Source organism: Electrophorus electricus, chromosome 24 (genome assembly GCF_041902795.1).
Source record: "Electrophorus electricus isolate QZ-2024a chromosome 24, ASM4190279v1, whole genome shotgun sequence".
Classification (NCBI taxonomy): Eukaryota; Metazoa; Chordata; class Actinopteri; order Gymnotiformes; family Gymnotidae; genus Electrophorus; species Electrophorus electricus.
The window spans coordinates 14,447,067-14,471,799 of NC_137520.1; the positions used below are offsets into that span (position 1 = coordinate 14,447,067).

At 41.6% G+C, this 24,733-nt stretch overlaps 2 protein-coding genes across 6 annotated transcripts; one reads left to right on the forward strand and one right to left on the reverse strand.

Moving 5' to 3' along the window:
- Positions 1-477: 477 nt before the first annotated feature.
- hm13 (histocompatibility (minor) 13) lies at positions 478-11,069 on the reverse strand. 3 transcript variants are annotated; one of them, XM_027001766.3, is made up of 13 exons: positions 10,651-11,067; positions 9,077-9,175; positions 8,221-8,303; positions 8,055-8,143; positions 7,558-7,643; positions 7,205-7,330; positions 6,563-6,620; positions 6,267-6,350; positions 5,875-5,911; positions 5,666-5,768; positions 5,492-5,577; positions 4,064-4,240; positions 478-2,830 (listed from the first exon to the last, which is right to left on the reverse strand). In XM_027001766.3, the coding sequence occupies exons 1-12, from the start codon at positions 10,858-10,860 to the stop codon at positions 4,090-4,092; spliced, it is 1,212 nt and encodes a 403-aa protein (XP_026857567.1). In that variant the 5' UTR covers positions 10,861-11,067; the 3' UTR covers positions 478-2,830; positions 4,064-4,089. The 3 variants fall into 3 exon arrangements, with proteins under 3 accessions (XP_026857567.1, XP_081562747.1, XP_026857568.2); XM_081706621.1 differs by lacking the exon at positions 9,077-9,175 and having other exon boundaries at positions 10,651-11,069; XM_027001767.3 differs by lacking the exon at positions 4,064-4,240 and having other exon boundaries at positions 10,651-11,065.
- Positions 11,070-12,725: 1,656 nt separating this feature from the next.
- Positions 12,726-19,943, forward strand: LOC113572336 (protein ILRUN-like). Of its 3 annotated transcripts, none has more exons than XM_081706622.1 (5): positions 12,726-13,013; positions 14,310-14,464; positions 15,697-15,978; positions 16,980-17,269; positions 17,769-19,943. In XM_081706622.1, the coding sequence occupies exons 1-5, from the start codon at positions 12,856-12,858 to the stop codon at positions 17,802-17,804; spliced, it is 921 nt and encodes a 306-aa protein (XP_081562748.1). In that variant the 5' UTR covers positions 12,726-12,855; the 3' UTR covers positions 17,805-19,943. The 3 variants fall into 3 exon arrangements, with proteins under 3 accessions (XP_081562748.1, XP_026857590.1, XP_026857589.1); XM_027001788.3 differs by having other exon boundaries at positions 12,728-13,013; positions 15,697-15,894; XM_027001789.3 differs by lacking the exon at positions 15,697-15,978 and having other exon boundaries at positions 12,727-13,013.
- The last annotated feature ends 4,790 nt before the right edge of the window (positions 19,944-24,733 follow it).

Sequence of the window (24,733 nt, forward strand, 5' to 3'; positions counted from 1 at the left end):
ACAGATAACTTCATAGTCCATACAGATACATGGAGTGAAAGGGCCAAGTGTTGCACATCTTTAGCTGAATTCGTTAGGGGCTTTGCTGGCTAAACAAACCTGAAACTTTATATCAAAATGGAAAAAAGGAAACAACGTATTGAACAAAACTAGCGTGAAACATCCACAGAAAAATCCCACAGGGTTAAACACTTGTGTTTAACAGGACATTTCCCACAGGGACTGTGGCTGTACACCCTGGTGTTTTAACACCCTGTGTCCTGTCCACACTAAGGTGATGAAAGTCAGACACAGTTGTCATGTTTAGGCTACAAACAAACAGAACACAGCAAGGACCCCAACTTCATACAGCCGTGTGCGCGCGCGCACGCAGTTTTGGTCACATGCTACAGATCCTGGCCTGACCTCAGGAATACACCAAAGAAAATGTGAGCTCTTTCTGTAGGTTCATCATTCATAAGTACTTGAGTCAGAGAGTTTTCAACTTAATGATACTTTAATTAGGTAAAGTTCCACTGTTGGACTATAACTAGGTCATTTCTATCTAATACATCAACAACTATATACTGTATCTTATAGAAACTATTTACATGCCACACATTTTCATTATTCAATAAACAACAAAAACTTGTTCACACAAACGTACTTGCTAATACCCTGTAACACTTTCTACTCTGAATCACAACTGAAGCTTCGGACTCAACTTTACGAGACTTTGATCTTTGTACATTCCAAAAAAAAAAAAATACAAAGGAAAATTAGTTGATTAATAAGGTGTGAACATTAACCCGCAAATCCCGCTCGACCTCCTGGCTTGAGTGTTTGGCGCCATCTTCTGGTAGCACATCAGCATCGACCAGCTTGTTAAATAGTTCTACATTTCTAATCCGCCGCTGCTTTTCTAAAGGAAAACTGCAACTCAACTGTTCCAGTAGTCCATCTGGATTTATAAAGTCTAAAAAAGTTTACAAGAATAACTTACATACTGTACAGTACCTCCTAAAACATGACAGCCATGGACGGGCAAATGTGGGGGTAGTCAGTCATTGCTCTGGTAGTTAACAGTGAGAAGTAATTATATGGCCACTTTATCTATATCCCAGGTCAAGAGGCTGAAAACCTGTAACAAAGGTTGTGGTTTGAATACATACTGCATGTTCTATACCTTATTAACCAGACTTTTTATTTGTTGAAATGTTTAAGTAGATTAACTACCAGTGATGACAAAATCCTGGTCAGGGTTTTGGATTCAGGGGTGTGAAGATGGTTGCCACCAACTGCAGAGAGAAGCGTGCTCACATTTCCTTACAGCACATTGCCTTTACCCAGAAAACTAAGCATATTAATCAGGCGTCTGGATGTAGTTACTAAACGAATCAGTTCGTCTATCATTTGAATCAGCTCAAACTGAATCAAAGTAGAATCACCCTCCACTGAATCACAAACAAGACCAAAATAAACCATTCACTCCTACTCTGGCATGTATGGGATAACCAACTACGGATCTGTCTACTGTAGTTTATCTGGTTAGGGCCAAGTGTGGCACTACTGCACAAACTCCTAAAATATAGATGTTGCTATAATGGTGCATTTTCATTAATGCACGAACAGTAATGTGTGTGCAGTTCACATCCTACGTCACCTTTACCATTAAGACACAAACACCCTTCATGCTTCTCTATGGCGGTATAAAACCACAATTTATTGTGGATTAAAAAAAATAAAAAATTAAAGAGAGATGTGCTCCTCAAGGAAGCTTTAACCATTAGCTTGCACTGGAACATCAACAGAAAGACGAATCTACAAGAACTGACCGCACAACGATGCCACTTCACTAAGCTTTGAAGGAGATTCACGGACACACACATTCGGTGTGGTATGGCATTCCAGACATGCCCGTTCTGTACAGCCCCAACACACTTCTCGGATCTCCCGAACTCAGAGACAGTAGATGAACCAGTTCAGGATTCACGCGAGCGACCTCCCCACTCAGGTTAATGACATTCTTCACGATACGCTTGGTAGAAAGGGTGCCATGACCTCACGAGGGATTTGACGCATATGGCCCCAGAACTGCCCTGCGTTGCTGCTGAAGACACCAGAACTTTAAAATCTCTGCAGGTGGCCCAGACTGATGAGGAGGGCTGATATGGTCCCAGTGTTCTGGCTTGGCTGGGGCAAGGGGGACACTCACACCGTGAGCGTGGTTTCTGAAACCTTTGTGCAAAGACAACTGTTCCTTTATGCAATCCAGGTGTATGAGAAAAATACCCATCAGGCTTTGTGGTCAAGGAACTTTGATTCAGAAGTACAGACAGCCATCATAAAGCAACACAGAGAGGCCCAACAACTCAGAAAAACAAAACAACCCAACCCAGCCTTCACAACTGCTTCATAAGCATCTTAAAATTCTGGCCCTTAAAGAGAAAATGTCCAATAAACTTAATATTCTACAATTACGCAGAAGGTAAACTGAATGAAGCACGCAACAAATGAGAAAATCGGTAGCAAACATGAGACAAAAGCACAGAGTAAGCTTTCAAACATTGTTTCACAAATCATTTAGAAAGAACTAAAAAACTAAACAGAATATAGTTATTAAACCAGTTACACAAAACATCAGCCTGCTCCATGCACAGGTGGGCACGAGACCTTGGGCAGATGGAGAGCACCCCCATGTGGCAGAGACAGGCGTGCTGCTCTTGAAATGCAGTGGTGGAGAACGGCAGCCAGGGTGTGTGGGGTGGGGCTCCTTTCCCTTATGCTTTATTTCTCTTTATCAGTCTCTGTTTTCTCCTCTTTTGGTGACATCTCAGAAGACTCCTCGTACCTGATTAGCAAAAAAGGACAGAGCAAGTTAGAGAGAGAAAGAGAGAGAGCGCAAGAGAGAGAGAAAGAAAAGAGTAAGAAAGAAACAGACTGGTGAGGGCGCCTCCTTCCTGTAAACCTGCGTGCTGGGGAGAGTTTTAGCTGGCAGGTGGACTGGTGCTCTCAAGGAAAAGCACCTTCATAGGAAGATGTGGGACAGACAGGACATTCCGCGCAGGACTCCCGGGTGAACCTGCAGGGCTTGTACTGTGATGATGACTGGAGGCGTGCACGGGGGGAGCAGGAGATCCTGGCCAGGTGACAGAAGCCAACCTGACGTCTGTGGTGGGCGTGCCTAGGGCTCTGTCTCCAACACCAAGACAGGCCCAACTCGGTTACAGGTGAAGCGAGTCACAAGCCACTGCCTGGAGGTGCGTCTGGACATAAAGGCACTGAACAGGCGCTTTTTCTGGGCCACTCGACCTTCTCAAAGAACACATCTTTGCTGGGGTTACTTTGGGTTTTCCCTTTTAAAAGGCATAAATACTAATAAATATCTAATAATAAATACTAATAAATAGTATTAATAGTAATAAATACTTAGAAATATCAGCTTCCACACTGGATTTTCATGTACCCAGGTTCTCAGCACCAAAGCTCATGGCTGACTGGTAGGCACAGTAGTGCATCTTCTCAACAGTCGTGTCCAGGCCAGTCATGACCCTTCAGACAAGCACGTCACCACCTGCGCGGACCCACCACACAGCCTCTGTAGGGACGGACACTCACAGCTAAGCGTCAATGGAAGCAGGTGAGGTAGTGAGTGTCTGGGGGCTCAAAACAGAGAAGGACATCTGTCTGGAAAAACCAACCCACACCTGCAGGAGGCAGCCTGATACTCCAGACCTCTCTGACAAAGCCATCATTCCCAACCGTACTCAAGTATCTGCTATAGCTGTTAGCATGGCCAGGCTGGTTTAAAAGTGAGATTCTTGGTTTGGAGGTTTGTGAAAGGACACTCAGCAACGTCATTTCGCGTTACTCAAACCAGACAGTAGCGCTTCACACGCATCTGGTTTTCCATTTGAGCTCACGGCTAACGGCAGTGTGTTTGGGTGAAGTATTCTTTCAGCAGAAAAACGATGGTAGGCTGAACGGAGGTCAGAATGAAGCAGGGGTGGAGCATCAAACGCATGTGTTCAGAGGAGCGGGGACACAAAACCAAGCAGACGGCGGGGTGGGGGAGGGGCCGTACCTGCCCAGGTGAGAGCGAGGTGGGCGTTACATGTCAGAGGGGGCGTGTCTGCGCCGGCGGGGAGAGGAGCCAGCCGGGCTCTGCATGGAGTTGACCAGGCTGGCCGGGGAGCCCGATACAGTGGGGAAGTGTGTGAGGCGCGGCGTGTGTGGCAACACCTCCTCAGACGACTCGTAGCTACGTGCCACGGCCAGAGTGAGGGAGGAAGAGAAAAGAGGAGAGAAAGAGCAAGTTAGGAAGAGGCAGAAGATGAAAAAAAGAAGACGCAGGATAACAGTACAGAGAAGACAGTACAGGACTAAGGAAAAGGAGGCTTAAAAACAGAGCTGCTTATCCTCCTGAGTCCTCCAGTTTACAACTACTAGGCAGTAAACCCCCATGGCAGGTAGTGGACAGACAGTGGACAATGAGACTTGTTCTCATCAATAAATGGTAATATGTCCACAGGCAGAACCAAATAACTAACAGGTTTGAACATGACTTATCCCTAATGTGTACTGAGATTCATTTACATTTATGGCCTTTAGCTGACGCTTTTATCTAAAGTGACTTGCAGTTATGACTGTGTACAACTTGAGCAATTTAGGGTTAAGGGTCTTGCTCAGGGGCCCAACAGTGGCAACTTGGCACTGGTGGGACTTGAACCAGCAACCTTCTGATTAGTCAAGTACCTTAACCACTAATGGGTAAAGTAATTTTTAATTTATTTTAATTAAAAAGTTGTTTAGTAAACGGTTCCTCCTTTATCCACGAGCAGAGGTGCGTTTGGTGCAGGTCAGAGTGATTAGGGAGCTGTGAGAGACGAAAGCTCACACGATTGCCTGAGACTGCCTGAACCTTCCCAGTCTGGATCCAGAATCTGTGCTGGCTGGAATGTGCAGCTTCCTTCAGATGCTCCCGACACGGAGCAGAGCGCAGGAGCACCAGAGCACATAGTGCGTCTCTGGAAAGTAACTTCACACTCGGGTTGTTAGCTGCACACTCTGAAGGTCACTCCTTCATTGTTGCCATGGCAGCAATCACACAGGATTTCCTGGCAGGAAATGTTCCCACCCTTCGCACTGCTGGCAAGAAACAGGTAGGGAAGTGTGACCTCTGCCAACCTGCATGCCAACTCTCCCTGCACCAGGAGCTCATTGGCAGTGCCACTGGGGTGCATACATACACAGTCCCCCCCCCCCCAAAGGGCGGATGAGCAATGAGATAAGGGATTGAGAGAGAGAGAGCGAGAGAGCGACCACACAGCCATAAAACACATGTGCCGGAACTGAAACATAGGGTCTATTCAAATTCTCAGCAAGTTTCAGGGAAGGGACCGGGTTTAGGCCAGACAAACACTGGTGCAGGCCAGAGAGCCCTCCCTGCCTGCCAAACCAGGCACTGTCCAGCATGTCTGTACAAAAGTGCAAATATGGAGGGATGCGTTACCTAAACATCTCGGTCAGTTCTCCTTTGACCAGCGCCACTACCACGGGGAAGCCCACACAGGCTGGGACCAGGTACAGCAAAGCAGGCTGGGAAAAGAAGAAGACGTGCAGTCCATCAGTGAGGCCTCCTCATGCTCCCCTCCCAGACTAGTCTCCATGCTGCTTCACCTCTCACCTGGGCATGTTTGAACGTGTGCATGACGAAGATGGTGAGGCCCAGGCCAAAGATGTAGGCCAGGAAGCTGGTGTAGAAGTAGGTCCGTGTGTTCTTCTTCAGGCTGTGAGGAGAGGAGAGGGCAGGAGAGAAGAGGTAATTGAACTACCACGTGTGAAAGAAAGCTCAAAACTGAAGATTGCAGACTGTAGAGAACGAAGTGGCTTTACCTGACATCAAAACGCAGGAGCAGAGCAATAAAGATGCCTGAGAACAACAACAACAACAACAACATGAGAAACAAGGCTTCAGAGCCCGATTTGTTTTTCTGAGTGTGGCAAACAGTATTGGCACCATCTGATATTCGAGATAAAAGGAAGCCAAATTAAATTTTGCCCCGTGTCAACACAGGCTCCTTTGTGACCAACGTCTGCTGAGGCAATGACCTTTTCTCTTAGCACATGCTTTTTAAATGGTAGGCATGACGTGCATTTAGAATTGCTTTGCAGCTGTTTGCAGGGATAAACAAACCCATCAGTTTGCTTGCATGTGGTTAAAAAAAAAAAAAAAAAAAAAAAAAAAAAAAAAAGCTATGTGTAATGCAGCTTCTGTCCAAGGATACCTGGGATGACGATGTCCCCGAGACCCAACATAGCAAAGTTACTGGCACTCAGACCTCTCTCCAGCAGGTCCTGGGGGAACACCACTAGAGGAACGAACACACACACGAACACACACACAAGATATAACTGTTTTGGGGTGGCCGTCAGCTGACTGACCAACACTATAACACAAACAAGTCTGAGCACAGATTCTTGGAACTACAATAAAAGGCAAACTTCTTGTCCCCTGTTACAGAATCAGCTACATACAGTAGGATAGTGTAGATTTACTGTAGTAATATCTTACTGTACTCACACTTAATAGGTGCTTCGAATGACTTGGCAACTGTTACCATGACATTGGTGCCAAAGACCTGAAAGTGAAGCGTGTTTGGTTGTTACTGTTAAATCAATACAGTTAGTTTCTCTGCTTATTAGAGCAATTACCCATAATGCTTCAGTGAGTGCACGGTGTAATCACAAGGCAAGGAGAGTGGAAAAGTGTGTAAGGAGAGTATGAGCAATAAGAGCCAATCACAGAGTCCCAACAGCCAGGATTCCACCTGTCTCTGCTGGACTAATGATGCTACAACCCTGATGGTGTCACTGGAAGCCTTTTTGGAGCAATTTACCAACCAAATCCAGATCATGAAACAAATCTACAAACTTGCTGTTTGCTTTTTAAAGAGCATTGTGTTATCTAGTTTTTGCTATAATTGTTTATCCTTATGGTTCACAATAAAATGCATCTGCAGTCGAATAGGGTCGTACAATACACCGCAACACTCATCTACCACAACTGAGTGTGCCACTTCCTGTACATGGACACTGACCGTACCCTGTGGCACATGTTAAGAACCTAGTGGGAATAAATGTGTACCGAGGTTACTATTGCTGTACATGGGGTACAGGCTGTTAAATACTCAGCCTGTGTGGAGAAAAAGGTTAGTTAACTCACCCAGAAAACATCATACACGAACAGCCCACCCAGCAGGATGCAGCCCGTGCTGACGTTATTCAGGTGCAGTAGCTCCACCCCATTTAGGGCAAACGCCAGCCCAAACAGGTTATTGGCTACCCAGTGCTGCCAATCAAATATACGTAAAGGTTATCAGGTACAAAGTGATTTTTGCAGACAAAAACAAATTGCAGATAGACTCCTGTAGAATAAATAAGGATTTATAGTAGAGATCTATACAAGTGCTACTTGCAGTGATACCATATGCTAATACAAATATATACTAATAGACTGATTTATAAAATCTTCCTTTCAAACTATATACACTAGAGGTGTGGAGGGATGAACTGTACCTTTTTAATGACGTACCAGACACCCACCACACTGCTAATTCCCAAACATATCAGGTCCTTGGTGTCAAACTCATAGTTGACTATTTCTGTGGGAGGAAATGGTCATGGATTAGCTTGTACGCAAATCGCATAACTGCGTTCAATTCAGTTTAAAAAAACTAAAAACAAAAACAAAAAAAGCCCACACACGGCGCGTGAACGCATCGGTTCCCCGCAGTACGTGTAGCCCCTCCCGGTTCCAATGACTGCTGGGAGCACCACAGACTGCTCCCTCTCTCTCCCCCCACCCAGACACGTCCATTATGACAAACAACAACAACAATAATAAACAAAACAATTATAAACATCCGATTCATAATCTTGAAAGCGTTTATGATGAAATCTTCAAACAAGACAGAATTCCAGAGCCTTGATAACTGAAAGCTTACCATCATTCCATGTCATAACCTGTGAACTTAAGTCTGTGATCAGGATCGACGGTATGGAGCAACACTCACCTTCTTTGCTCTCTCCAGAGCCCTGTGTGAAAAGGAGCTGGTACTGCTTGTTGGGCAGATTGGCTGGCAAAACTCTGTTCATGAATGGACTGAAACACACACACACACACGCTATAGACTGCATTAACCAACATACAGGAATTTCCATGGCATGGACTCCTCTTACCTCATTGTGTGAGACAGAGCTAAAATCCCCAGCACAAAGAAGTACATAGATAAAAGCAGGTTGATGTACTCTTGAGAAAAAATCTAAAAAGAAAAGAAAAAAAAGTGCCATTTATTTCCATGAAAAAGTTAAAAAACTAAATGTCGTCATGTTGAGGAAGCGTCATGACCTTGCAGGTATTCATTCACACAAACTCCGGCTTCAGTGGGTTATTTAAGTTCTAATGTTGATGGGGTTACTCCCCAAATAAGGCCCCTTAGATGAAGAGGGAACAATTCTCCAGTATCTGCTTTGTTGGAGTGTTGATGGAAGACTGATCCAAACTGCTGAACTTTAGGACTAAAGTCACACATTTCCCGGTGTCATAATGAGGAACTTGCAGGAAACAGGTTTTGGTGAGTTTCAATTGTGTCATAAGATAACACAAGAGATGAGATAAACACTCAGGAAGCGTGCATAGTCCAGGCTTTTGTTCGCTCCTGCGTCTAGCTTACATGATGAATACTAAGCTGCAGAAAATGAGTTGCGCTGAATTAGAGCAAAGTTTACTGCCATTCTGGGTTATCAACATGAACAATGACCGATACCCCTCATTAAATGACCAATACCCCTCATTAATGATCCGGGGAGCTGGGGATGGTGGGTCAAGGTGAACGCCACCAGAACTCAAGGAGTATTTGACCACTGTCAGGTGGCTGATGTGGTCAACAAGTTATTAATTAACTTTTGAAAAGGAGGTGAAGGTTCTCTGTGTGTGCGCCACCTGCTTTTTAGAAAGAGAAAAAAATAGAGGCAATGATGCCATCTGAAGTGGACTAGATAAGAGGGAGGATGATGTGTGGAGGACGCAGTCTACCTTGAAGAAGAGATAGAGGCCAAAAAGAGTGCAGCTGGCAATGATGGGAAAGCGCGCAGCGTCTCTGCTGGTGATGGTCTCAGGCATGTCGGAGGAGTTCTGAGAGCGGGAGAGAGAGAACGAAATCCAGACATTCTGAATCATCATCACAAAATTAAAGAATAGAGCTCTCACTCACTGCACTACACGTTTAGCACCAACCCAATAAGCCTGGAGTCTCAAGTCCTACAAATCACACCAGTGTGAGGCAGGGGGAGGTTCTGCTCCCACCTCCCCCATGTGGGTTAAAGACATGGAAGCTTCCCTCAGTAAGAATGTTCACCATATAAACTGAGATATAAGTTTCACTGTACTAAATTTACAATGGAGAAGTACAAGGTCACATGCCAAACAGCGCCACAAAGGATCTGAAGTATAACTTCAATTATGGCCACAGTGGAATTCTCTCTCTGTAAAATGGGTCAGGGTGGCAGTGTGTGTAAAACACACAAGCCACAACTTAATGCACAAGACTAAGGTTGAGAGGCAATTATCTTTTGGATTTGAAAATGGTAAATGCTCTGGCTTCTAGCAAAACAGACCAGTCTCATCTCAACGGATGGATGTGTGCATTTAAAGGCTGAGAAGAACTCCCCATTGGTTCAGGTAAAACCAAGTGGTCCTTAGCAACTGACCCTCACAATAACAACCCTAGTGATGCTAAAACAGGACCAATCAACAATTGCCTCGACCTCAGTGCACATGAGAATTCAACAAGAACTTGTTCTGGGTTGGCATAAAGAAAGACAACTTGCACCTACAGCTCTCAGAGGTGAACTCAACCAGGTGTAACACTAAACAGAGTGAAATTGTTTTATTGACCAAAAATGCTTGTGAAGGAAGACATATCTACAGAAACTTAAAATATTTGGTGTCTTCTCTGAGCAACGCTTACTGTGTTGAGAAGGGCTAGTGTTTAAAGCAGATCTAAATCAAACCTGAGCAAACGCGCTGAATGAGTCCGTACAGACTACAGCGAGCAGTCGGCCAGGGGTCTCAAATAACGGTGCATTTCACACAAACCACCGACACGCTCTTCACACCCGCACTTTAGGAGACGTAAAAGAAGCAAACGGTAAATAAGGGATCCGCTGCGTTATTACCACACAACGTGCACACTGGACAGACTTTCCACCGATTATAAAGCATCTTCAACCGTGCGTAATAACCGGGTTAGTGGAGCGCCACGGCGCAGTGAAGTACAGCTGTAGCGCACATGTGCCCTTTACAAAGCGCACAGGCTTCACACGAAGCTCCGCTGGGAACCTGTTAAAACAGCAAGATTTAACATGTTCTGTCATCTGGTCCGCAAAGGTACATGTTCCCATCACAATGTGCTAAAATTACAGCGTCTACCGGCGCACAGGGAGGCGGATTTCAGGCTCTGTGTCTCTCTGGTTCAGGAGAATGAAGAAAGCTGTCGAAGCTAGAAGCGGTGTGATGGGTGGATGGATGGAAGGATAGACGCTACTGGTTCTGGCGTAGATTACAGACCTGACTCCGGGGAGATGAAACCCCACTAAAGCCTACTGTACCTTGCTTTTAGAGCTGCTGACAGAGCGTAGAGCCCCAAAGAAGATGGGCAGCAGTGCCATGAGCACAAGGCTGCCGTACGCCAGCGCTGTGCCCTCGGGAGTGGCCACGAACCTGGCCGCGCTGGCGTTACCGGCGTCGGTGGCATTCAGGCTCTCCAGCAGCGGTGAGGCTTCGGCCGGTACAGCCGGTCCTTGCTCCATATCGGCCATGATGAGCGGGTGTCGACAAAGAGTGGATCTGAAAGTGTAAATTCAGCAGCGTAAGCTCTGTCGTGAGTGCCTACAGTGACTATCCGTTAACACTGACTACCCGTTCTCAGGGGTTTGGGTTCTTTCTCATAAGGCCACGTTTCCTAACTCTCTCCGGGAACCGAAAGATGTTTCGACGCCGTGAAAAGACATTGTCGACACAGAAAGTTGTGTTACTGCCACCTTTAGTATCGGAGTATAAAACATTCCGCACAAGAGATATAAGACGTAGCTGTGTGTAATATTCATGTAAAAGTTATGCAGTGTGTCATAGCCAATTATGTAGTCAAGTAAAAAAAAAATACATAAAAATAAAAATACAGTCATTAGCCTGTGTTCTGTTCTGCGAGAAGTAATATAACTACTTTTTTTATTGTTAAACCACTGCAGCAGTACAAAATTGCAACTACAAATATGTACAATAGGCACACTATATAGTCATGCTCCTGGTCGTTATATATGAACTAATAACAGGACTTCTGTTAATACTGCTAATAATAAAAAATAATAACTAATAATGAGTAACTAATGTGCAAACTACTGTTTTTCTGGACACCTTGTGCACTTCACGGCAATTGTAACCATCTCTACATTGGAAATCAAGGTAAATATCAGTAGTTCGGGTTGGGTTGCCATTCTGACAGTCTCACGGTCTTCTGGTCGGGTTTCCTGGTTGGCCCTCTTTGGGCAGTTCAATGTGCTTGTTTACCGCTCGCACTGAAGATGTCACCTCATCTGGTGATGAAACGTCTGCAACCAAAATGCCAAGATCGGAGAACACTACAACATTAAACTGCTATATATATATATATATATATATATATATATATATATATATATATATATATATATATATATATATATATGTATATATATATATATATATATATATATATATATATATATATATATGTATGTGAGAGAGAGAGAGAGAGAGAGAGAGAGAATAGATTTTGATGTGAACATTGGGGGAACACATTCTCCTAAACAACAAAACCATAACCTAGTTTAAGCTTTAAAACATTGAGATGTTTGTTATTTTTTAAATATGAGCAATCTTATTTGTTCTTTAGAAATTAGATTAAATCGTACTTGTGGCGTTCATTCAGCCACTAAACGTAGATAGGCTTGAATAAGGTATCATCCCTAAATAATTTGAAGAAGCAAGACTTAGATAATTGGGGCTGCACGATATAGTAGAAGAAATAACGATCCAATTATGAAATAGCCTGAGAATATCACCCCTGTGCTCAAAAAAAGGTTGGCTGATGATTGACCCTGACAGACTATTATTTAGAACCAAGTACATAGTACCAGCATAAAGCCAGGTAACTGATATGTGCTGATGACCGTACCATAGCCTTATACCAAGCAAGATGAAGGTGTAGACAAGTCACACTGACTGGACAGCCAGCAAAATACTGCTACTACGTGAGAGATTAGAGTACATCAAACAAAGGAACAACTTCAGTTTGACCGCAATTAAGTTGGAAAACAGGTTTACGCTATTACTGTAAAGCATAAGGGCCAGGGTACAGTACTCTTCTGGAAACCAAAAGTTTTTAACTGCAAGCACAATCTTTAGTGATTGGTCCTTTTTCAAGTTCGTTGTGCCTAATGTTTGGCTAAATTCTTTACTGCTGGTTACAAATGATAGTTAAAATCGTCGGAACTGATGTTTTAATCATCTAATCGATATATTGGTGCGTATTATTCCGCAGTAAAACACACCTGAGCGAACCCTCAGCGTAACGCCTTTGGCTTTGGCACCGCGCTCACGCTACACTGTCGCGTGACACTGTTGTCTCGCGCATCGAGTGGCTATGTCGTCGCACATGCGCAACACTGTCGCGTGACGCTCTCGTCATGCGCACTCGCGTGGTGGTCGTGTCGGTTATGACTAGCTAAGCTAAAGCCTCGGACTCGATTTGAAGCGGAACCCCGTCTCCTCCTGCGATGGAGGGAATGGAAACAGACATCGACCCGGAGCTTATGCAGAAGTTTAGCTGCATGGGTACAACCGATAAAGACATCTTGATAACCGAGTTTCAAAGACTGCTGGGGTTCCAGCTCAATCCTGCTGGCTGTGCTTTTTTCTTGGACATGACTAACTGGTAAGTGTGAGTTAGCCTAGCTAGGCTAGCGGCAGTGGTCGGTGGGTATCTGGCTAAGCAGCTATCATTTAATGCACAGACAGGAAGAACGTTAGCCAGCTGGTTATAATAAACGAAGGAGTGGATGCTTAAAGTAAACGTGACGAGTGTCTTAGACGGTTCATCTTTTAGTTTAAATTGATCGTGAGGTAAAATGGAGACCGTAGGCCCGATACGGGCCTGCAGCGGAGAAGCTAACTAGCTAGCGTTAGCGTTAGCATACCTGGCTCGTTGCTGATGTCATAACGCGTTAGTTAGGCTAGCCTAGCCTAGCTGTCTGTCACATTATTCTCGTAAGTGGCATTAATTTCCTAACGTTAGCCATCCAAATCGTTACCTTTGATTTCACATTTGAAATTATTGCGTGCTGCTCTATCTGGCTGAAGTCACAAACTTTGTTCAGCTGCGTTTAGCAAGATTGTTTACTACTTGTGACAACTCGGAGCTAGATGGCTGGCCACGTTTCCAAAGAAGAGACGTTATTAGTTAGATGGCCAAACTAATACTAGATGAGTCAAAGTATATTCCAAAAGAATGTTCATCTTAACTTTTTAGTGCATTTATTTATATTAACATTTGACCAACATGATAACTAGCTATACTAACCTAATTACCCAGATAAACGATGAATAGCGTTGCATTAGCCTGTGAGTGAATTCTCCATTTCTAGCTGCTATCTAGTCGTTACAAGGCAATAACCAGAAACCACCACCACAGCAGTCGCTCCATAACACATCACCTTTATTTGCTTGCGTAACCTGTAAACAATTTCTGTATTAGTATGCAGTCAGTAAAATGCTTGTCATATTCCGAATTACTCTATCACTGGAGATGTGTTCTGGGGCTGCAGACGTTAGCTACGTTACGTAACGTTAGCTAACGATACAGCTCGTTCTGAGTTATCCTTGCAATTCAAAAGCATGAAATCGTTCTTTGTTGAACAGTTCTATCCTGAAGCAAAATAAATGAAGTAGTTATTAATTGTACAAGATGTTCCATTCTTAATTATTTTTATTCCTATGTACACATGTGCAGAAGGATAACCTCTAACCTTAGCTTTAGTGAAACGAATTTCCATTAAGGTTCATTTTATTCCCTCCAAGATGGTCCAAAATGACGTGATGTATTGCATCATCGAGCTGTATTCAGTGTTTTGTTTTACTTGGACCAATAATTCTGTAGTTGTTCTTTGATGACGTTCTTCCTGCACTCCCGATAAGGCATATACGTTTGCAGCTGTTGTTCCTTTCCCTGTAGGAACCTACAGGCTGCAATTGGAGCATATTATGACTTTGAAAGTCCCAACATCACGGCACCGTCTATGTCTTTTGTGGAAGATGTGACTATTGGGGAAGGAGAATCCATTCCACCAGATACACCTTTTACCAAGACCTGGAGGATACAGAACACAGGTGCCACATTTAAGGAAAAAAATGACACGAAAGGGACCTTTGCACCTAGGTTTCCACACTGGGGTCTCAGCAACAAAAACAAACATCTAAAGATTTTTATGCATGTTCTTGCACATGTTTAGGTAAACGTTTAAATATTGCAAAGGACAATTAACTAAAGAAACGCTGGGGAAATGCAGTGAAAGGTACTCTGCTGATGTCATTTTTATCATGATGATTTTTGTATGATCTCAATAAATGGTTAGCAAAGTGTATATGCTTTGCTAAATTTCCCTAATCCACAATCCTCTCATGTAGGATAGCACCATCCAACAAAGCTAACTAACACAGCGATGATTTGATTACCAGGTTGGAAGGGTTGATGATTAGAACCCAGCCATGCAGCACTTCTAGGCTGAGAATCCCTTTAGTCCAGAATTTCCATAGTGGTAGTATAATGCCGATTACTCAGTACAACAGTTACTTTGATAAGTGGATCAATAAGTTATTCCAGGTCATCTGTCCTCTTTCTGATACTTTGTTTGCTTATGCATGCTTGCACTATAAATTTTCTTTTGATTTTGCATTTCCAAATGGACCAATAGCATTAGGTAAACAACAAAATTCCAAAATAGTATGCACAGACCAGGTTTTGTTAGGTTAATGTGTGTAAAACCTTACATGAAGATGAGCCTGATGAACCTCTTTCTACTTCGTTCAGGACACAGACCATCCCATCTCCCCAGGGATAAATTATCATAGTGTGAGAAAATGGGTTTAATGAGCTGATAGTCTCTAAAATATGGATGTTATACAACTTTTAATTTCTCATTAATCATGTGGATGATTGTAGTATTCACAAGGTCCCCTATAGCAAGTAGTCTGATTAACCTTCGTGTGTGTGTGTGTGTGTGTGTGTGTGTGTGTGTGTGTGTGTGTGTGTGTGTGTGTGTGTGTGTGTATGTATATATATATATATATATATATATATATATATATATATATATATATATATATATATATATATATATATATATATATATATATATATATATAAATATATAAAATTGAACAGTTTCTATACTGTTAATATGTTGTTTTTATAGTGTAATGCTACACATTACAGTTTAGTTCTTGTGTTTTATTTGGACCAATGTATGGCCTACTTTCTCCCAAATGAAACTAATATACTGTGTGTGTGTGCGCGCGTGTGTTCGTTCATGCATGTACACCTGCGCATGCATGTGCTGCAGGTTCAGAATCCTGGCCCCCGGGTGTATGCCTGAAGTACATTGGTGGAGATCAGTTTGGCCACGTGAACTTTGTCATGGTACGTTCACTGGACCCTCAAGAGATGTATGATGTGAGTGTGCAGATGCGCAGTCCTGTTGCTCCGGGCATGTACCAGGGCCAGTGGAGGATGTGCACAGCTGCCGGACTCTTCTACGGAGGTGAATACACGAGCGTGCTGAGGAACGGCGGCTTTGCCCCGCTTGTGTTCAGTACATATGAAGCCTTCTCAGCCTGCTGTGCTTGTGAGTGAGGGCTGAGTTATTCTGACATTTGCCTTGCGTCCACGCACCTTTAGTCCAACGCAAGACATTCTTATATCATCTGACTGCTACAAACATGCTAACACTTCACATTTCTACATACAATATCTTTCACAAAATGACACGAACTAGTAAAAGTACACACACAAACACTTATTTGAGATATTGCACATATTTCCTATTTAGCCATATAATTGCTCTTTACCTATTATTGTAATATTGATTTGAGAGTTAAATTGATTGAGAGACACGAAAGGTCTTGTAGATCTTAGTGTTTGAAGGAAATAGATGTATTGATGAATCTTGTTGCATAAAAGAAATCAAAAAAATATAAATTGATTGAAGTGTGTGTCTAAGTGTGATTTTCCTAGGAAGTGTATTGGCAGTCAATGTTATAGAAGTACTGATGAAAAGACCATCATGTCCTAATATTAGCATGTCATCAGGAAGCACCTGCCTACTTCCAGGTGGAGGCAACACAGGGTTCGCTTTTCCTCCAGAGTTCATGGTGTTTCGTAAGCCACTGCTTAATGCTGTTGTGTTAAATGGAGGTCGGTAAATAATTTACCTCTGATACAGAGATCTGACTTAGTGTTCAATATGAACTATGCAGGTCATGGCTGTGAACCTCAGGAGCACTGACTGTATGGACTGCATGCACATATCACACTAACCCAAATCCCAGATTAGCTGTGTCCATGGGGCTGTTTCAGTTAGCAAGATAACCTATGGCAAAAATCAAGACTGTCTTAGAAAATGAGGGGTGAGGAACACTCACGTTGGATTATTTTGTCTTTTGGTTTAAATTGTGTAATTAAAGTTCCTACTTTGTGAAACACCCTCCAGATCACAGCTGAATGCTCATTCAGGTGACAGAACAAGAGGCAACACAAGGGTATCTAGGATGGCTGCCTGATTCCATATTGCCTGGTGCATCCCCTGACCACCTTGTTTCTTCTCTCTGTCCCTCTGTAACCCTGCAGATGTTATATGGGTGATCTTGAGCGTGGAGGTGGGGGGTCTCCTGGGCGTTACCCAGCAGCTTTCTTCCTTCAGAGGGGAGTTCAACACACAGCCTCATCGCAGTGTGCAGGACGACTACAACCCCTTCGCCTCGCCGCACAAGAGCAAGCAGAGTGGCGACTGCGGTGACCGTCTCCCAGACGATAGCCTTAGTGATTCCATGCGGACAGAACAGAACGGAATGTCAGACAGTTCTGTGAATTTAGCAGCAAACAATCTGCAAAACGTGTCAGTAGTTCCCTATGGTGAGGTGAGTCCTGTGACGCAGGCACACACCTGCTAGTGTTAAAAGATGAGTTATGGATGCTGCGCTGAGGTTCAGAAGGGTCCCCTTTAATAGTTGCCCTCGCTATTTGTCATACACCTGCTTTGTCAGCCAAGCATGCTTGTTCAAATATAATTTAGAGGCCAGAGCTCCAGTCAGAAGCCTCCAGTAAGAGTAGTGACAGTCAGCACTGTCTGAAACGATATATTAACTTTTATATAGTTTAACATACTTGTGCAAATTTGTACCATTGTGAGTTAAGTAATGCATTAATGTGCATGAATACTGATCACAATCTCACAAAGCTATCTTGCTTATTATATAACGTTTCAGTATTATTTGTACTCTAGAATTTCATTATTATCTTTGACAATAGTCGAATATTGTCTCCATGTTCCTATGAGAAAGCATGGCATCTGTTTTTTAAGTGTATTTACATCCATGTTCCCAGTAACCATGTTCTCTCCCTGTTTTCTTCCTGCAGCCTACTTACGGACCTTATCCATTTGGACAGTCTTAAGACAAGGTGTTGGTCATTCATACTGAATGAAACTGTGGCCTTGGGCTCAACTCTGTCAGGGGCTGGAACAGCTGCAGAGGGGCAGGGCTGAGGGCGGCTGCTCCAACTTCTTAGAGACTCTTTGGCATATTGACTCCACCCCTGCTCTCACCATCATGATTAAAATGGCAGGGGTATTCTTCTCACTGCTCAGATGCCACCCTGAGCATGTGTATGTGAATGCTATTTTAAGGAGAGTGCTTGAAGAATCATTTTCAAAAACAATTTTTTTTTAAACATGATTAGCCCCCCCTCCCTTTTTTTTAATTTTATTTTAATTTTAAGCTTTACTATGAACATATACAGCATATTGACAATCAGGTACATATTTCATAGTGCAACCATTACATGACGCTGTTGCTAAATGGTGGGAACTTTAGTGTACTGTTGGGTGCGAGGTCGTGTGCATATGCAACTTCAACCTGCCACTGAATAACAGCCCATCTGATAAATAATTTTTGGCACACTTATTTACTGATACTTCCATCCTGTCTGTTCTGGACTTGATTAATAGTGATTTTCATAAACAGAAGAGTGCAGAATGACATGCATCTCAGCCTCAGTCTGAGTGCAGAATGATTCGTCAGTGCTGACATGCTGGTTTCTGTTTTACCAGCAGAGGGAGCCAAATAGTAATAGCTAGTTGATTTCCACACTTAGCCTTGAATAGAGCTCCTTATTAATTCATTTTTTGTCTTCTTTTTTAAAAATGAAATGTCTTTTATTAGACTCTCTTTTCTCACCACTTACCACTGCCTAATACTTGGAACCTAAATGTAGGTTTATTTATTAGAATGTGTGCTGAAACTAGTGTGCTGGTTTTATGAAGCATTGGTTATGTTTCTCTCTTTGGTGTTGTGGTCTGAACAGATCCAGGGATTAAGGGTTTTCTTAAGCTTTTGAACATTGCGAAACTTTATGATGCCATGCTGAAACTAGAATGATGGCTCAATGAGTGATGTTTCTTTACATCCCACTCGAGACACACACCGGCCTTTCAAATGTTCTGTCTAACCAAGATACCTACACTTTGAGCTTTGTAGCAGTGCAATAAATTGAAGCTTTTTTTTCTTAGAGAAGACTTCACACGATCCCTGTCAATTTATCAAAGCAGAATAAACATCTTGAAATCTTAAAAAATCAAGAATTTTACATGCTGTATGCAAGTTGTTAATTTATGTACACCCTCCTGATGACAACTGACAGCTTACGTCTCCTGTTAGTAGATATATTTAAAGGGAAAGGATGAATAATTTCCTCATCTGTCCTTTTTTCAGGGCAGTGCATTGGACACTGTCCTGATTGTTTTGAAGCCAACACTCTGTGTGTGTCAGTGGTTTGATTTAATAAGTCGTTTTTCTTCATGATGAACTTCCTTGTTTGAGTTGTGGTTTGGAAGTTTGAGCTTAACTTTTCCGGGGAAGTTGTGGGTGTATTTGCATGAGGGATCGAGGGGTTTGCAGTTCTATGACTGACAGGATGGCAAGAAATAAAGCCAGAGTAAATAACTCTTCTGTGTCCAGAATCAGTATGTGATAGTAAAAGGTAACACTTCACTTAAAAGGGGTATTCTTGGGTAGACATTATGGGTGTATTACTGTTTATTACTGTTCCAATGCTGTCACTACAGTGCTTATGCCACAACTGCTATCAAAACTGCTGGTTTGCTTACACAATCAAGCATACATGGATCCATAGGAGAGCAAGGGGGAAAAGCCTAGCAGCAGTGGTTGAATCTCAGAAACCAATCCCGTAAAAGACAAACCAACCAAAACATAGGATGTGACTAGGGAAATGTCCATCAGAGGATTCGTCCACCTTGGTCTTATATATAATCTATGGGTCAAAACAAAATATAATGAGTATCGATAATTTGATCGTGGCTATAAAAAGATTCTTTTTCAGTGCTGAAGTTTAGTGAAAGAGCGTAAATATGATGAGATGACAATTACAGTGATTCCATGTAAGTTAAAGAACAGATGAATGTACCGTTATCTCTGAGGCAGGCTGTGGTGACTGAATGCTGTAACTAAAAAAGATTAATGACTCACTTTATTGTTCTATAATACTGTTTGTTTAAATAAAACTTCAAAGCCCTGATTTTTGCATCAAAAAATTGTCTTTTGACCTTAAAATAATTAATCTTACTATTAAAATAATAAACCTGCAATTGCAATATAATTTGTGCAGATTACTGCACATGACAGGCAGGCCACAGCAGTATAGCTCACGTTTAGACTGGGTGGAATTTATTATGGGAAAAAATTAAAACAACACACAAAGAAGTTCCAGTGCACTAATGTTTGCATATCATGCATTTGTACTTTGTTGTGCTCTGGATATAGTTTGGAAACTGAGTAATGCAACACCTCAGAGTCTTTAATATCTAGACTCTATTGGGATAGCAAAGCCAAAATTGTGTCCCAGATGACTGAAATTGCTCTGCAAGATTTGTTACCCATGAGCCCTGGCTGTAAAAGCAGAAGAGGGGCTGTCTCCCTCATTGTAGTGCGCAAACGGTGACACAGAGTAAATATTTGGATCAGCCTTCATACTAAACTCATGTTTCACAAGCCAGTGTGACATCAAGGTAAAGTGTTGTTCAGGGTTCAGACCCTTCAGGTGTAGTAGTGTCTTTTCCTTACTGAGGACCAATTACAAGCACATTAGTCAAAAGAACAAGGTTTTAGAATGCAGGCTCAGTCTTTTTGTGTTATCAGGAAATGCACGTTTAGTGCTTGGATTTATTCTTTGGCTGGAAATGATGGGACTGGCCTGGTTTAACCACAGCATGCTAACTGATGTCAAGTTTGAGGACAAACAGCGTTGTGATTTGCTATGTATTGTAATTTAACAAGTAATTCAGTTTAAAAAAGAGTAAGCTGTCATGTTGTCGAGGTGCATTATATTATTAACGTGATAAAGTTGTTAAACCTTCAGAAACACACAGTTAAAAGTGTTTGCTAATATGTTTCGCTTAGTAAAACAGTAGGTGTCAATGTAATTCACTACATTTCTACTGTTGGATGAACTTTTGGCACTAAATGAAAGTCTAGATCAAGAATATCTAAAATGTTTCTTTATTATAAAATCAAACTTTTTATTTCTGTGTATATAAACAAAAAGTCTTGAATTGACTTTATCCAGGTATCTTAACAGTTACTTAAAAATAAGCAAAGTAGCTCGGTTAGTTAAATGATATTCTCATGTTCAACTAATTAAAGCTCTCAATCTAAAAGTAGTTTAACACTGTCAGTTTGGTTTGACTTAATTTAGTTTTATGAATTGAATGAATACACTGGACTTACATTAGCAAATTTTGTTTGCTGATATCCCAAACCAGTATCCCAAACCAGGTTTTGGTAATGGACACTTTACCAAGGCATGGGAGGATATAATCTTTTTTAGTATTTTAAAGTTTACATTTTTTTTGCTGGGGCCATGCACAAATGAGAGATCCTTTGTGCCACCGTTAGCTAGCAAACTAATTTCCACCTGTAGTCCTTGGGCAGGTAATCACAACATTAGATGACCTATTATTATGTATAAGAATATATATATAAAGATTTATTTGCTGCCTCAATGAAAGCTACCACTGAAACTACAGTTTATTTCTGAGGTCTGATTTGACCATAGACCTAGTTAATCTGATTACCTGAGAAACATCTGCATGGTTTTGTTTGGTGCTGTTGAAATGGGCCATGCAGCTCAATTCAGAGCCTATAAAACATGAAGCAAAATGGTCCTATAATTCCCTCAGCAGCCTGCACCTTCAGAAATATCAGTGGTACCAGTTTAAACAACCTCAAAACCGACGCACAAATAGCGGACAAAGAGGGGAAAGAGAGTTCCTGGATTTGGAAATTGTGAGTTTAACTGCTGATATTTGATACCTTGATGAAAATCTTATAATATGCATAATGTAACAGTCCTGCTGTGAACATACAGGATGTGTTTGTGCAGCTAAGGGAATCTGGGCAAACCTGTTTGTATCTATTTGAATACATCATGGCCAGTTGAAATTTAACACTGAAGAAGCATGTTTGTGCAATTTTATCTGTTTGCCTTGGACAGCTGGCCATTACAACACTCTTTAACCAAGAATATCAAAGCATGTCATATAAGTAATTATATCTTAAATATTCAGTGTTAAAATGCTTAACAAATATTTTCAGCTAGTTGATTAGGTAATTTGGGATTTAACATCCCACTAAGCCAGTTCTGTAAACAGAACAGAACTGAAAATAGTTCTGTTCTAGAGTTTTACTGACCAACATTCCCATGCTATGGTGATTTCAGTAAGAACATGCTGCTATCTGCCCTATGTGTCCTTTTGCACTACATACCCTCCTCACCCTTCCCACTTCTTATCAGATGTGAATAGGTAAGAAAATGGGGCAAGAAAGATTGGTTTTGGCACTCTGGGTCACCGTGAGGGTCAGTCAGCTCCTACACCCCCAGCTGCTCTTACCCACTGCCTGGAATTATGCAAAGCGGTCAAGATAACCACTTTGTATGCTAGCAGTCCTGGCTAGTTGACAGTTTGCCTACAGGGATAATTGCTCTGTCAGCGATGAGGTCAGTGTGTTTTTCAACAGTTTTCCTCGATATATGGAAGCCTTTACTGCATATGCCTGAAAACCATGATCTCAAGATTACAAACTGATAAAACAAAATTGCAGGACCCTGCTCCAATGAAAAGTTTAAATTATGGCTAGTGTCAGGTTTTGCACCCTTTCTTTATGACTCATAGAGAATCCCTCGATTACTGTCTGATTGTAATTAGTGTGTTTTTTGGAGACTTGTAACTTTGCTTTTCACTTGATCATCCAAGAGTTGCCTGTAAGCACGCACGTCCCTCAGGGCTGTGTACCAAACCTCACCTGCTATACGAAAATGCATGCTGTTCAGGTAACGTATCGGTCAAGCCACTGTTTACAGCTGGAGAGGCAGGGAGGATCCACACCTACCATGGAAATCACCTGTTCACCAAACTGCCCAAACAGCAATATGGTTCAAGGCCTTTGTCACCTGCACACGTTATCACCCGTTTCATCCCGTTTCATCCCGAAAGCTATCTGGCTTGTCATGAAGGGCCTTTCATTATGAATTTATCCCACTTCTTCAACACCTTTAGGCTTCTTGGGTACTTAAGTAAGAGAAAAAAAGACCAAATGGAATTACTTTTCTGTGAGTTAAACTAAATAAAATGTATGAAGTATGAATTGTATATTATTTTTAAATGTATTTTGTGGTTTATAGGTAAAATCCAAAAATTCTAGAATTTTAAATGCAGAATGAATTCTTACAGTTGCAAAAACATTTATGAACCCTTTGTAATTACCTGAATGTATTTAATTGATAATGATAAATGATAAAAACAGTGTGGCTGTTTTTCTTTAGTTGCTAAATAAAATTATCTTATGACTTTAAGACTTAAAATCTGATCTTCATCTTGGAGTCATTCATGCGGAACTCTGGGGAAAATAGTCCAGGTTCACAAACAGTTGTGCCACTAAAACATCAAATTTAACATTTTGTCCTAAACAATAAGTTCACACTCATTAATTTTTGATTCATGTTTGGGAAGACAAACACAACCATTCTGAAGATAAATGTTGCCTCCTCAGTGTTTATATTTGGATGAATTTATTTAAGCTGTAAATAATATAATTGATCTCTGGACCTTTCATTCTCCTACAGATCTGTGTAATAGCTGAGAGGAGGAGGAGCCTTAACCTACATCCTCACTTGCCTTCTCCCTCCAGTGAATCAGACATTTCACCCTAAATATGATGCATCTGCCAATAATCAAATTACACTTATAGGCTACACATTATGTCACAGGACATAACAAGGACAGCCAGACGTAGCATCAGAAGACTTGACTGAGGCATTATCATGTAATGTAATGGAACTTTCAAGCAAAGTAGATGAAAGAGCTTGGTGAGGCTAACAGTTAAAACATGTTATATACATTTTACATCTCAAATTTTTATCCAAACACATTTTTCAAGGTACCTTTTGACTGACTTGCTGGAATTGTGCTTAACTTTGTGTGTAGTTCTTTAAAGTCTAGACTAATAGACTTTCACTGCGAGTTATACTGTGTATGACTATGTATGTGACGAATAAACCAAACTTGAACTAATAATAAGACCTTAACGACAGACTAACAATTGCTCCAACCAAACCATTTCTAAAGAAACATAATCTGGATCCCTCCCTTTAAGCATTATCAGGCTAATCTCTAATCTACCCCTTTAAATGAACTCTAGGAAAAATGTTTTTTATCTGAGGAAATGAATTTTTGCATGAATTATTTCAGTGAAATTTCACATCACATTGCAGAACACCTGTGTGCCTTGCTATTGCTGATGAAAATAATGTATTCTTTTGATCGATTGCTGTGTTCAGGTGTTGTTTTTACTGTACATCAGAATATTATTTTAAATAAACTTAAAAATTTGTATTTCTGATGACTGTTTTAAAATGGTTTTCCATTTAACTGATAGACATTACATTTTAAGTCTTCATGAACGTTGAATTCTTCTCTTTCTTTTACAGGGGAAAATTAAATGAAGAGATTAACAGGTAAAACGTTTAGCACCAGTGTTTTGAACATGCATTAATCTATTGTATGATTTGTTAGAAACTAGACGACATCACAATGCAGTATTCCAGCCATAAGATAATAAATGCATGAACATCAGACATGGAAATAGAAGGTAATATGCAGGCAGTGTTAGATGAAAAATGCAGACCTGACAGTGGCGGAAAGAATAAAAAATTCCAGATCTATAACAGGCTGTCAGTGCAGTCTTAACCACCATGGGAAACAGGAAAATAAAGGGATTGTGGATGAAAAGTTTTTCAGAATTTAGAAAAAG